The sequence below is a fragment of the Diadema setosum genome, chromosome 1 (assembly GCF_964275005.1).
Source record: "Diadema setosum chromosome 1, eeDiaSeto1, whole genome shotgun sequence".
Classification (NCBI taxonomy): domain Eukaryota; kingdom Metazoa; phylum Echinodermata; class Echinoidea; order Diadematoida; family Diadematidae; genus Diadema; species Diadema setosum.
The window spans coordinates 41,004,715-41,020,067 of NC_092685.1; the positions used below are offsets into that span (position 1 = coordinate 41,004,715).

At 39.7% G+C, this 15,353-nt stretch overlaps 1 protein-coding gene across 1 annotated transcript in view; it reads left to right on the forward strand.

The window, feature by feature from the left end:
- The window catches only part of LOC140236690 (tubulin polyglutamylase TTLL5-like), a 119,510-nt gene that overhangs the window by 62,835 nt on the left and 41,322 nt on the right, over positions 1-15,353 (forward strand). The window contains exon 29 of the mRNA XM_072316648.1: positions 4,268-5,109. Within this exon, the coding sequence (XP_072172749.1) occupies positions 4,268-5,109 (842 nt within the window). The remainder of the gene's footprint in view (positions 1-4,267; positions 5,110-15,353) is intronic.

Below are 15,353 nucleotides of genomic sequence, written 5' to 3' on the forward strand. Positions count from 1 at the left end.
TCATGAAATGTGGCACACACATTGGTCTTGGTGGGAAGATGTGCAAGACATATTTTTTGGACATGTCGGAAGCTGCGTTGCCATGGTAACGGCATATTAATGGTGGAAGATCAAGGAAAGATCTTGTGGATTGAACTACTTCCTCAGTTTTTGTCAAAAGCTTATGAAATGTGGCACACACAATAGTCTTGGTGGGAAGATGTGCAAGACATATTTTTCGGACGTGTCGGAAGCTGCGTTGCCATGGTAACGGCATTTAAATGGCAGAAGATCAAGGAAAGATCATTCCTTGGGTAAGACTGTCGTCACGGGGCGGGGGTATTAATCACCTTAAGTGATATTTCTAGTTCTGAAAGCAGAAAATAAATTAAAACAAAAAGAAGGGAAAGTAAAGAACTTTTTTCCATGGAATTAATTCTGCTGTTGTGAAAGCAAATTAAGTAAGTAATATCAACCCTTTTGTGGAAGCTCAACAGCCATGCCCGGCAAAGATAAAATGAAACTGACAAGATATTACAAACATTCTGGAAGATGAAACGAAAAGAAAAGAAAAGAAACAAAGGTGAAAGAAAGGTTCTGATTTATTTCATTTGTGGAGGGGTTAGTGGTTAAGATGTGAAAAGAAATGAAGGGCAACTAGCTTCAATTCATCATTGTTCAAAGTGTGGTTGAACCTCAACTAAATCAACGTCAATGCCCCTCATGGGGAGCATAATCAGAGTCTGCCTTCGATCACATGACGTCTGCAAGCTCTCAGAATCGCTGCCCAAGATCATAAATATAAACTATGACAATCCACTTTCATTTTGCCAAAATGTCATGCAAGAAAACATTGTTCTCTCTGTCTCTTTTTTACATTTGTCAGTAAAAGAAAGTTGATGAAGAATATTTCATGTTTTAATGTTTGCAGATTAAAGTTTGATGTCCCGTCGAGACAGCACATATATATTTTTTTTTTATTCTCTTGCTTTGATGATAGGATTTTTTCCCCCTTCTTTATCTTAGTTCATGTCAACCTAGTTTAATTCCATCTGATAATTCTTCCCCAAGGATGCATTGGCCTTCATTGTACATAATCTGTACTGTACTTCAAAAAATAATAATATATATATATATATATATATGTGATATATCATATGCTATGCAGGTTAGGAATGATCAGGATAGGATATTATCAGTATTAGCACTCATAAATAAATGTATGGCTGTTTTTGCCAGGGGTAGTGTAGTAATTTTGTCTTCTATTCTTTTCTTTCTTCTTTCTTTATTGTGATAATGGGGACTTCTGGTTCACAGGCTTTTGTTACAAGGTGTATGACAAAAATGAACAAAGAAACAAAACAAAAAAAATAAGAAACATTACAGCAGTCCTAATGTGGAAGTAGACCTTCCGGAGCATCAACCAACCAGTCTTAAAAGTTGATTTCTCTTGTGCCCTCATTTGGTTAGATTTATTTACGTTCCCCCGCATTCAGTAGGGAGAGTAATAGCAATAACCGACAAAACTTTGACCTTCCTTAAAAAATCAAAAAGTTGATGTGTAGACTATCTCTTGTTCAAATTTTGAAGTCTGAGAATGTTCAGATATTCTAGAAAGCCTTTTTGTTGTAATGACACATGTGACTGGTAGTGTGAAGTGAGCTATTGTGTTTGAAAACCTTTGTTTCATGTGGACATGGCTGCATCCAAAATTCAAAGCCAAATTTGCCAAAACTGTTTATCTGGTGACCAGCTTGCTTACTTTTTTTCTCTGTTTTTTTCCTGGTATTTGAAGATTTTTGAAGTAAAAGTGAAGCAAATTGTATGTCATTGGAAGTTAACAGTCCTGGGACTTTGATGATATCAGGATCATAAAATCAGGCTTCATTTTTGGTAACATGTTGCAAATGAGATTACCAAGAGGTTCTTCCACAATAAGCACTTGACTCTTTCATCGCTTGTAGCCTTTATGCAACCTTGATTGGTATATACTTAGTTACTAGTAGTGGATTTGGCAATGAATTCAATTGTATGTAATTTCAACAATCTCCCATAGCCCCTAAGTGCTTGATTTAAGATCCATAAATAACCTTTTGCCAGAATTACCATCACTCTAGAGCATGGACATGGATATGTATTTCAGAGTTATGGCATGTAGGTTCCTATCCAACTATTTTAGAACAAGGAGACATGCCTCTGATAGCCATGGGGGGAAAAATGTAATTCATAGAGGGCATACGTTCACACAGATGAAATCAACACTTTCTGTTTCTTTAAGGTCTTGCCATACAATTGGCTGGGGAAATTAATCACTTTCTTGTTAAATAATGCCATCAAGGATACATATCTGACTTGCTGTTAAGCAGCAGTGTTTAATATCTGTAACAAAATATGGCTGTTTTCTCCCCCCCCCCCCCCCCCCCCCGCCTGTATCTCTACCACCACCCCAACCCTGCAATATAAACAAATGAATAAATACATCCTACTTTTTTTTCCCTTTGTGGTTCAATTTCATATCCAGGCAATCTAATCTATATTGCTTCATTCAAGGAACAGTATTTCATTACATTTTTCCTAATATATTATGAAATGTGAAAGAGCAAATATTTCCCAGCATGTAAAAGAAAATTAAGGATTTAAGAAAAAGTGGAACTGTAGAATGTGCTCTTGTGACCGCCCACATGAACCCACAATAAGGAAACTCAAGACTCGGGCATACAAGACCCCAGCATACAAGGACCCGATTACGATTATTACACAGAAGGAGAAGGAATGGGAGGAGAATAGGATTAAGAGAAATGTGACATTCTGACACAAAAGACATTGATATCTGTTAGCTTTCTGCCCCTATTAGTCTCTTGACCCCAGCGAGGTCAACTCAACAATAGTACTTGACTGCTCCCTGGTGCACTTATATCCATGGGGATTTTTTTCTTCTTCTTCTTCTTTTTTTATTAATATGAATTTTTTTTTCTTTTTTTTTCTTTTTTTTTTTTAGGTTGACTCTGTCTGGTTTCTGTCCGGGTGTAGTGAGGGGAAAAATAGGATAAGATGCCCGTAGAAATGCCTGGTATTCTGGAGGGTGTTAAATTTGGAGAAATGGATAAATTGCAGCACTGCAAAATTTTGAGGGGTGTTGTGGGTAAGAGTCTGTGTCAGTGTCAGGAACTGCATGTTTGATTTCTGTGATGACTTGGAGGGACGAGGGTGTGATGAGGTTAATGTTATCTCTGACTGTTTTCTTCTGTTTTTTTTTCCTTTTAAATGGAAGTTTTCATGACAATAAGAATAGAAATGAAACCTTGTGTAATAGAAAAGAGGTGTAAGTGACAGGCATAGTGTAAAAAGGTAGCAAGTAATGCAGGCAGAGGGAAATATTGTGTGGAAACAGGTCACAAATTCTTTAGGTGAGAATGGGATGGGGGTTAAGTTGCCACTAAACCCTAGGGCCCAAATTCACAAAGGTGGTACAATTGAAACCATGGTTTAAACCATGGACAATTTGTATAGAGTGCCAAGTGTTGCGTGGCCTATTTTGTTATGAAATCAGTCATTTCTTCGACGAAATGATCATTTCGTAACGAAATGACTGATTGTCATTTCGTTACGAAATAGGCCATGCGACACTTGGCACTCCATACAAATTGTTCATGGTTTAAACCATGGTTTTAATTGTACCCCCTTCATGAATTTGGGCCATAGTGTTCAAGACAACTTAATGCCCTTCTCATTCTCAGCTGCGGAATTTGTCAACTAGGGAGATGAGGGTGCTCTGTAAGATGTTTGGTCCGTGTACATGTGTAATATCTTCTGATGGATGTGTATAGTTTAGCATTAGACTCCAGAGTTACAGTGTCTGCTATAGTATTATGCTGGGATGTAGTGTGTGGGATGTATGGAAGCATGTGTTACATTTGTGCCTTGCAAGCACTGCTTGATGCATGACAGGTCGTTCAGATTTTGTTTGATATTTGTGAAGCTTAGCTGAAGTTTTGTAGCATTTAACCCAATCAGGATGAGTCCTGAGTATACTCGGGCAGGTGTCTATTGGAAATGCGTGTTGGAGCCAAATCAGCCCGTCCTCATTGGGTTAAAAGAGCTTCCCACTGCAACTTCCCAACTGACTTCCCTAAATGGTGGTCAGCTGCAGAGTAACAAATGCAGTCTAGATAACACTTTGAAAGGATGATCAGCCACAGAGTAACAAAGTTAATGTCAAAAGTGCTAAGCTATCCATAGAGAAATCATTTTACCATTTTGTTTGTTTGTTTGTTTCTACTTATCATAGCGGCCAGACATTTCTCAGAAAGTAGCCAGCAGGCCATTCAGGAAGCCCTGCAGAGGCTGGCAAAGCGACAGGCTGCCCGCCAGTACTCAGCGTCCAGTGTCCAGAATCAGAACCTGCTGACCCAGAAGTACGTGGAGCAGCATTTTGGCCTGGTTAACCCGCTACAGGGCCCGCCCCAGTCAACACATGTTGGAGGAGGAGGAGGGTACGGCACCAACCCTGTCTTAACTAGCAGTCTGAGCCGAAGCGGGTCACGGTCACGCTCAGGCAGCATGGGCCACGTGCGGCCTCAGAGTCAAGGCCCGGCCCCCTCAGCCATAGCGGTAGATGGACATCTCGGGGGCGGGCTCCACTCCAGGGTTGGTGGTGGTGGAAGCCGTGTGGATGGGGAAGCACTGGTTGAGAAGGGGCGCAGCGGAGCGAGTTTGGAGCAAACAAGTCACCACATGCGGGCATCCAGCCAGGGCGCCGTGCCCCTGAATAGAACTCACAGCGTTACCACGGATACCAGCTCTAAAGATAGCTCTGAGATCAGTGGACCAATGGGCGCGGCGAAGGTGAATTCTGGCCAGGGGTCCGGCCTGGCCAACGGATGGTCGGACGATGCCTACGGTGCCCAGCTGAGAGCCATGCAGCAGCTGACCGTGTCCGGCGGGACGGCCAAGGGTCAGGCCCAATCCCACAATGCATTGCAGCAGCAGCAGCAGGATGGAAGGACTGGAGTGAAGGCAGGGGGCAGCAGACATATGAGCAACGGTCCGTCACGCCCACTCAGCCTCCACGAACAGCAACAGATGGCATATGAGTTGTCCCAGCAGAGCAAGGCCAAACATCAAGAAAAGGTAAGGGCCACTTCAGGGGTGTTTTTCAGTGATTAATGTTTGGGAATTTGCAGGCTTACCTTAGCCTTGTCTTTCCCCTAAATGTGTGGCGCTCCGTCGGAATGAGTCAAAAGTCGCAAAAAATGAAATCGTAGTTATGCCTATAAGTGAATTCTACAGACTCTAAGCTTTACACTGATATGTAATACAACTCATTTCGACATCCCTATAGATCATAAAAACGAATATTAACCACGTTTGTTATGTCAGTTGATTTTCTAAATAACGGAGAAAATCGCTCTCAAAGTTCAGGCTATGTTCATGGCCACAACCTGTTTCTTTCACGGGACGAAACAATACAATTGTCCTGCTTAGCGACGGCGTTTACGCTCCATCGCACGCACTACCGTATAAGGCGATAGCTTGGGTATGTAAGATAATCAACCAATCGCAGGACAGGTCTATCATTAACGATTCTGACCAATACGGCAGCCCGAATGTAAACTTCGGCGCGTTTGTGTCCGTGCCGCTGCCGCCGCATGAATGAGTCGGTACGCGTTGTGTGTCGGCTGCGTTGTGGTTTGCCGCAAGTTTTTAACTCACAAACAATAGGAAACAGTAGAAAGAAAAGAAGGCACGCAATGCGTCTTACGAGAAGCGTCTTTTAGCGAGGGCGTTGATCGCTTCCATTCTCCTCCCATGTTGTTGTCAATGGAAACTAAAGAGGATGCGTTTAGCAAGTACCAATACCTAAATAGAACCTGAGAACCTATTGTAGGCGGGCACGCAATGCGTCTTACGAGAAGCGTCTTTTAGCGAGGGCGTTCATCGCTTCCATTCTCCTCCCATGTTGTTGTCAATGGAAACTAAAGAGGATGCGTTTAGCAAGTACCAATACCTATTAAACAGAACCTGAGAACCTATTCTAAGCGGGGGTTCAAAAGACAGCATCGGTAGAAAAAGTCAATGAAGTTGATTAACGATAGTCGTCTTTTGAGATCGTGTTCTTTGCGTGTACTTAAAACCCTCAAATTACGCACATGGTCGTAATGTCGCAGAGCATCAAAAACTGCTTTCGCGTCTTTTCTGCTGCAGCTGTATACAGCCGTAACATTATGAATTCCCACCATATTAAAGGCACATTTCCTTTATAGGCGTTGCGTGCACAGTAATTATCGCTTATCGCGCTTGCCAATGCTGCACATAATAAAATTATACGTATCAGAAGCAAAGGTTGATGTAGGCTTGACAGCTTCACGTTGGGTTTACAATGATTCTCAGTCACTTTTCTAATAGCATAGCATATAAAAAACAATTAACTTGTAGCTTAAGCGGAATTATTTTTTGTTTTTTACATCACATGTGCAGTTACAATCTTTCTGCGTTTGAGAAGTGGATCATAAATAATAATACTGAAAAATATTCGGAATTAATACTTAGGCCTTCTTCACTTCGTTTTGTATTCACAAACCTTATTAGAAAAAAAAAATATTGCTTGATTACTTTCGGGTAAAGGAACTACCGGAAAGGAACCGCATTTAATTTTCTTGTTAACGAACCTAAGCTAATAGTAAACCATATTTCATTGTGTGATTAACGAACCTTCAGAATAATCAATTGTATTACCCCCTCCCCCAAGGAAAAAAAAAAAGCATTACAATGTCATGCGTTGTCAATATCGATAAAAGGCCCGTTTTTATTTCGTAGTGTGTCTCAGTACTCCTGTGCTTATTTCTAAGGATGTGCCTCTCTTAATGATTGCGATCGATGTTCAACTATTTCTTTCACGCGAGCTTGAACAGGAAGAAGCTAAAATTCAGGCAAGGAGACGAGTTTTCTTCCATGAGATGCAATCATTAAGACACATCTATTCACGAAAGTTGTGTGCTTGCTTATGTGCTAAAGAATTGTGTCCATTACATGAATCAGGCACTATACAAAACGGTTGAAATCTACTGAAAGTCGAACTTCGTTTTGTTTTTTGTTTTTTGTTCAATTTCATTTCAATTTTAAGCGGGGATAGACTAGAAATTAGTTTGTCTACACTGGCAGGAGACATTACAGTTTTCCAGTACATGCTCCGCATTTAAACAGTCGCCATTTTTTCGTGGTCAGAATCAGATAATGGACACGTGATATATTATAAAAATGAAAATAGAAAACAACGAACACGCCATACGAAATTATGTACAAACATTATGAACTTCAATGAATTAAACTTACCTGTGATATTCTGCATAAAAAACAAGCACGCCGATTAAATGATTTAATATAGTTAATAGAGCACACAGCGATATCATGCATGGCAGATCAAATCAAGTTCAATTGGTGAGAAAGCTAAATGAAGTTAAAAAGTTGACTTCTTTTCGTTTCTCTTTCAATTCATGAAAACAGAATTACATTGTATATCTATTGAAGAGGATTGTCTCTGTTGCGAACGATCGCCATATATAGCACTGTTAGTCTCCTGCGCAAATCCGAATCCCTAAATACTTTAATTTTTGCTTGATAATGTAATAACCCTACTTATAATTTCATAAAGGACTCGCAAATTCAAAGTTTCAAACCGTATACTAAAACATTATATTGTATACAGTGTATTTCAAAAAAACATTTTGAATGCGTTGCGTGTTAGCATGTTAATAGCACCAATCTGCCTTTTATTTTCCGTACGTAAAGCGCACAAAAACGTAATCAAATGTTACAAAATACAGTGAAATGCATTGTACGGCGTGGTACTATCATTAGAAGTATATCCCATTCCTTATTACTTTTATTTGCTTGAACCAAACCATGTGTCATTTTCGTAGCGACATCACTAGGAATTACAATGTATGAAGATAATCGTTACTCATTTTTTTTTCTTTGCTCTACTATTATAGCATTTACATTTTCCAACTTTTATTGACATGCAGTTCTATGTTACTGTATTGTTACGATTACGAATGTTGATTATGAATTCAAAGACTGGTTTATTAATCGAACTACAAAGGTAATAGCTCTTTTGAAAGTAGTTCAATACAAGTTCAAAACGCGATCGAAGTCATTGTCATAGAGGGAACTGATAGCTCTAGAAAACTTGTTTAGGCTAGTAAAGATTGCCGTATAGGCAATCTTTGTAGAAAGTTGTGACTTAGGCCGTCTTTTGAGTATTTTGAGAAATTTAATAAAGAATTATTTGTTTTGATTATGTCAAGAATTAGTTCGAACTATGAGAATAAAAGGGCGCGGTTACCCAAACAATGTCGTAGTTCGATTTTAGACAGTCATGATGGGTAAAGTGAATTCATGACTTAACTAATCCTTACTGAATTGATGATCACTTCTGTAAACCATCAGTTATGTCTTGTAATCGTAGTCAAAATTCTTTTGAGCGATGAGACGAAAACCAACAAACAAAATGCCGTGTGTCATCGCTCGAGATTCCAACATTTGGCGTCACCCGACCAACAATAAGTGACGAATCAAATGGAATATTAGGTTGTGGGATAGCAGACTGTGTTACGATTTTTAAATGTTTCGAGCAATTGTTAAAAAAAAAGACAGAAAATCAGGCAAAGTTCAGGAAATTAGAAAAAAGCACGTAAATGCAGGCGATCATGTTTGATAATCAAAGTAAGAGATTACAATCGGCCGTGCGGATGTATTGCCTTATTTACATGTCTGATTTCTGTAAACTATGTGATATTTAAATTTAAGTTCCCTTCCCTCCTTGATAGAAGTTTTGTTGGGTTTTCGCTATAGGCATTTATTAGGAAACGCTGTAAAAACGACAACAAATGCCTACTATACATCAAGAGATGACCTATACATACATGAAACACAAAAAATCTCTACGTTCTGATATAAATCAACTGTTTGTTTGTTTGTTTGTTTGTTTGTTTGTTTGTTTGTTTGTTTTGAATTACCATGGTCTTTGTCGGGGGGAAGATGAAGAAAAGTAGTAGAGTGTATCACTCTCAAATCTGGATGATTGCGATAAGTGTGTATCCCCGCCCTTTCTATACAGGTAAACGATTTAAGCTTGGTATGTTATTATAAAAGCCTGCATGTGTCACGCGGAAGAACTGATTCCGTGATCACGTTTAGCCTTTCATAAAATTCACGTTTTAAGATGGTAACGATAGCTTGTAGGAGATAGAGTAAGTTAGCGTCACTGACTGTGGTTCTGAACACAAAAGGAGACTGAAAAATTCCTTTACAAATTAGCAGACATAATGCCGATCCTCCAACACTGTTGCTCCATTCCGTCACTGATTCTGCTATCAATGGCGAAGAAAGAATACTGGTTGCGTGATTATCCACCCCTTGATAGCAGGAAGTTTACCTTTCATTGTTTAAGGCTTCGTTGATGCGGGGTTTACTCGGATACAAGGCGTGAACATTGCCGTCCGAGTTCTTTCATTCGAAATTCCTCAGAATACGCAATTCAATGGGCAATTAGCGCTGCTACTTGGCAAAGCTGTTAGCCAACCCAATTCTTTGCAGACTTGACCTCTCACATGTCAGCTACACGCAATACACGGCAAACATCTATCATTACAAACATTTTGATTAAAAAACAAAACAAAATGAAGAAGCACACTTTTGAGTAGCGACACAGCTTTCTGTCCCTTTCTCAAATAGGTCCTACTTCTAAAAAATACACAGATGACTAGAGTCAGAATATCGTCCAAAGGGAACACGAGCTATCTGGGCATTAATAATGTTTGTCTTCCGATTTCTCTCCATGCCGTCACGGCCCAAACCATCATAAGAAATAAGGCAATAAGTTTCATTAACCAGTTAAATAATAGTACGCATTACATACATTTGGCGAATTATCACACAAATTGTCGACTTTATAAAAACGAGAATAATTGACAACTTAGGCCCTACTATATCTCCAGAGATGAACTTTAAACAGCAAGTCACATACCAGGGAACGAAAGTTTTGATTATTTGAACAAATTCATTAATAAGGCCGATTAATAACCGTTGTAAAAGTACACACACGCATAAAAAGGTTTCGAGTTCGATATGTGATCATTTTATTAATTCATAGATAATCATAAATTTTGCGTGATCGTTCGTTGAAATTATTTTTTTTTTCAGTGCGATTTGTGCGTCATGTCAATCACCACTCATTGAAATGGAGGGCATGTATCAAACGAAACTCGCTGGTCATGCAATCAATAGCCTTGGTCAGCTCACTATTATTGCGTAATTCTATAGCCCTCGCCGCTTGGCCGCCGACGCCGCCGCGCGCACCATGCTTTGTTTTGTCTTCAAAGGGGTCAAGAGCAATGCCTCATTAGCATACGCCCTAGCAACGGAGGCGGAGTCTCGATCTGGCAAGAACAATAGGTGCGAAACGCAACGCAAAGGCGAGCGTTCGAAAAAAATGTAACCGAAAAAAATTGTCTCAGAAAAACGGTGATTTGGGACACTTGTACTCATTTTCACACGCTGAAATTTTCTGTACAAACAGATAAAACATAAAGGAATCAAAATCCGTCTTAAAAAAATTTTGACCCGAATAGTGCTTCCCCTTCATTTTCGGCTCATTACGGGAAAACTCCCCGTGCGACTTATGACTCATTTTGTCGGAGCGCCACACAAATGAGGAAAAGATGTTTGCATCCTAAATACCCCCCCCCCCCCCCCATTTTGTTTCCATCTCTCGGATACCTAACCGTGAAGTTGATTAAGTCTGACTGCATATGAATTTGATAAGTTTTCCAGAGTATGTGCGGTATTTTCCTGAATGCTCATGTAAATCCATGATTTTCTTTATTCAGTTTGTGGAGATGAAAAGATGAAATAAACTTACAAGTATTTAGCATCATAGTCAATTTGCATAGGCAATTTAAAAAGAGGCAGGAACTGCAAGGATGAACACAATGAGATTAAAAAAAAAAATCTGGATGCAGTATATTTACAGAAGACTTGTTTAACATCTGTAGAAGATAGCAATCCTGTGTACTGCCACAGGGCTACATTTTTCAGTGCCCAAAATTGAATTGGGCCCAACAGATTAGGAATTAGTATGCTTCGTGTCACATATAGTGTCTGAAGATCTTCAATTCAAATGTAATTTGTATCTATGCAATAACTGAAATATGAAAGTGAAATATTATGATGCACACGAGTACAAAGTGTTATCTATTTTCATTTTGAGTTTTCCCTAGAGATATTTGTCTGTAAAGTGTAGTACATGTAATGAGGTATTTTGACTTTCAGTGGCTTTTTATGAACGAGTAATGCTTTACAAGAATTTTCAAGTGGTGAATTGCGTGTAGTAAAGCTCTCGCCATGTGAATATCATGAAATTAGAGTAGTTACAGTGTGCGATGATCTATGGTGAAACTTTGTCATTGATATTCATACCAGTACTCCTTAGCAGTAGACTTTACATTTACCTCACAAACTATAATGTGAAATTGGCAACACAAATGGCAATGCATTAAGTGATTCCGTAGTAACCACAGTCTTTGAAGTTATGTGATGGAAAAGAAAATGATGTGATAGTATCATGTCATGCTATATACCATATTCTACATTTTGTGTCATCTCACATGTCATATCAACAAAATGAAAGTGATGTAGCTTGAACAAGGGAAAAAAATGCCCAAGTCCAATAAAATGGTAATTTAATTAAAGTGGTACACGATTTGTTCAGAGAGGTGTCCTTAGTTCATGGACTGATGTGGTATAACACAGATAGCCAGAGCAGTCAGCTTACGCTGCAGTGAATGGCCAGGGCTGGTATACCAGGGAAAGGGAGCACAGATGTTCATCTCTCAGGCCAGGCCTTTCGGGGTCATTAGCATAGATGCAGCCAGCCTGTCCAAGGTCGGACGCTGCCTGGTACCTTCAATGACCCATTAATCATCGCATCCCTCTCCTTTTCCTTCTCTCTCTCTCTCTCTGTGGCAATAAAACCCTCCCCCTGTGATGATAGCTTATCTAGAGATTGCAAAACTCATCTAAACTAGATTAATGATGATAGTGAAGCTTGGGGTGAGACTGGAATATAGGGAAGTAGGGAAGGGGGAGAAGGGGGGGGGGTTAAAAGGGGCGAAGTACAGGAAGAAGAGTGAGAGATACCCCTTGGCTTCTATTGTATTTTGCTGGTGCGTGTAGGCATGCATGGATCAAAGGTGATTGGTTCAAGGCGAAGTCTACCAATCAGTCAAATATGTTTGTCCATAGAAGCAAAGTATCTTTAAAGGGATTGTACAGTTATGGTTGAGACCTAATTTCAGGTTTCTGACATTTTTTGTTGAGATAATGAGAAACCTCTTATAAAATGTGAAAGAGCATGTAATTCTATGAGGAATTCAACATTTATTTGATGAAAATTGGTTTTGAAATGGCTGAGATATCAAAAAAGAGCGATTCTAATAAAGTTTGGGACCCACACTTTATTACGGTCGCTTTGTTTTACTTTTTTTGATGTTTTAATCATTCCAAATCCGATTTTCGTCAAATAAACTTTGAATTCCTCGTAAAATGGTATGTTCTGTACTCTATCATAAGTGTTTTCTTGGTATCTCGCAAAAAGTTAAAAACCCAATTCTCATCTCCACCAAAATTGTACTATCCTTTTAAAGACCTGGTAGCATGAGGATTTCATGGAGTAGGAAGGCTGGCTGGGCTCGGAAATGTTCGAGAATCCCCATAGCAAATTATGTACAGTTTTATTACTGATCTCTGGGTACGTACACACACAACCAAAGAATCTTAAAGTGGAATCGACCGTTACCAGTGAGTGTACGCTTCGATGCACTACTTGCTGACATGTGGCTGACTGGCACTATTTGTGGTTTCCGAATGTACTCCAGTGGGTAGCGAATGAAGCTCAATTCAATCAGACCACCCATGTTCTCCACCTCTACCATGTCTTCAATTGTTGTTGAGGCAATGTGCATCAGTGCATAGGTCTGTGTGTGAAAGAGACTCGATATAAGACTGTTGATTGGATGAAGAAAGAATTAATAGGAGGGGATGGGGGGGGGGGGGGAGTGGGGGAGAAAGGGGAAGGAGAAGGGAGGGGGGAAGGGCAGTGAGAGGTGACAAAACTCGCTCAGCAGTGTTCCAGACAGAGGGTGCAGGCAAGGTTGGTCCGCAGATGCTCAGCAGAAATTAACGCTGCCTCATTCAATTAACCATGTGTGCTCGCATTTAACTCATTCATTAGTGTTCTTAAAATAAGTCCTTATAAATAAGCTCTTTCATACACCATATGATGTACATCTATCTGAATATTGTACACACAGATATGTAATTTGCAAATTAAATGAAATGATGACATTATATATTAAGTTGCACTTATTGCAGCCAGTGTGACTGTGCTCGTCAAACAAACTTCAAAATTCCATAACTCTCCTTTCATTGGTCCAATTAATATGAAACCTATTATATTTTATTTCATGCTTTTTATGAAGTCGATTAGAATATGAAGTGAATGTCTTTTAGGTGCCTTTAAAAAAAAAGATATTCATGTATAATGGTAAATTAGAAACAAGGATATTCTTGGAAAATAGGGCAACTTTTTCCCTTTTTCTTGAATTATTCTGTTTCTTTCTTTGTAAACAAGTAGGCCAGGGAGGTGGGAAGAGACTCTTCCCACCTCCCTGATTAGGCCTACCCCTTTGCCTCTTGTACCCCTTTCTTCCCTTTCCATGCTTCATAATCAATTTCTCATAGTTTTTAATGCCATAATGATCCGTGTTTTCATTTAACATGTGTATCCTTCATACACACATAGGCACACATGGAAACATATAATACAAACAGTACATACATATATACCTAAACATACATATACACATACATACTTCACCATTCATCTCTTTGTCTCTCCCTCTCTCTTCTCCTTTTCCCTTGTAGGCCCTATACAATATGAGTACATGTATAGCTTGTATCTGTCTTCTATTACTGTACGAGCTGAAATTTTCGCGTAAAGATATTTTCGCGAATTGCTACTTGGAGGACATTTTCGCATGTTGTTAATTTTGCAGTTGCGAGGGTCTAACTGAACTTAGTTATTTGCGCGTTGTTATTTTCGCGTGTTTTTATTTTCGTGGTTCAAAGGCGATTCGCGAAATTCGCGAAAATAAAACCACCGCGAAAATTTCAGCTCGTACAGTATCCAGTTGTCAAAATTTTCTATCACTCTATGCTTTTTCTTTCTCTCGCAGTCCCCAACCTCCCCTCCCCCTTTTCTCCCTCCCTTTCTCTTGTCTGACTGTCTATATTTCCTTTTTTCTCTGTGTGGCTAGTGCTAGCAGTCTTGTGGCTGACACACACTGGGTGGTAAATGCGATGGTGTTGGGAAAGCAATAAAGAGAGCCTGCAAGGTTCAAGTTCAAGTGTGAGCTCATCAGCTTTATCTAAGCTCCAGATTGGCAGACAAAAGAAGAAAACCAGGGAAAATGGATTATTTTTTGAGGGAGGGGCTTTTTCTTCATCAGTCTTCTACCAGCACTCCACTCCTTAAAAAGAAAGAAAACCTTCAAAGGTTTAAATGTTAAAAATTAATGTGATATACAGCATGCACTTGAGAACAATACTGAAATATGTGCAAGCCTTTATGTGTGTGTGTTTATGTGTAGGGGTAGAATGGGTGGATTTTTTTTTTTTTCAAGTGCTGTTCAAAAATTTTGATGTAATACATTCGTCCTGACCTACCTTCATAGTTGATTTGTTGGTAACTCCTGGGCATTTTGATGTGATTGGAGCATAGCTCTGTGCAATGTATGTAGGGTGATATCCTAAACATTTGGATCACATCCTTTAAACGGTCATTCCTCAGATGTTTCCTATACCACTTGTATTAGTCCTCCCTTCCCCCCCCCCCCAAGGAAAAGGAAAGAGGAAAGGGGAGGGGCAAGCTAAGCACATGGTAGACAGCAGGCCAGCACCTGCAGGGAAGGATTTGGGGTTATTGGGGTGGCAGAAAATACACATTAATGGCTGTTTCATGCCATTTGTTGATTTTGCAGGTACTTTTGAAGAGAAAAGGCCAGCTAATTTGGTTTATATCATGGGGGCCTGCTAGACAAGGAGACAGTCACGGTTGCAAGACACCAGTCTATGATGGGAGTGTCCCCCCCCCCCCCCCCCCCCCCCCCCCCCCCCCCCCGGAAGACAGTTAAAGAGGGTAATAGTACTTTCACTCTAATTGGTCAGGGAGAAAGAAATTTCTGCAAGTCCATTGAGAATTAAAGGGCATAAGGATTTTTTGTCTTTTGTTTTGTCTGTGTGATTTGCTCTTTTAT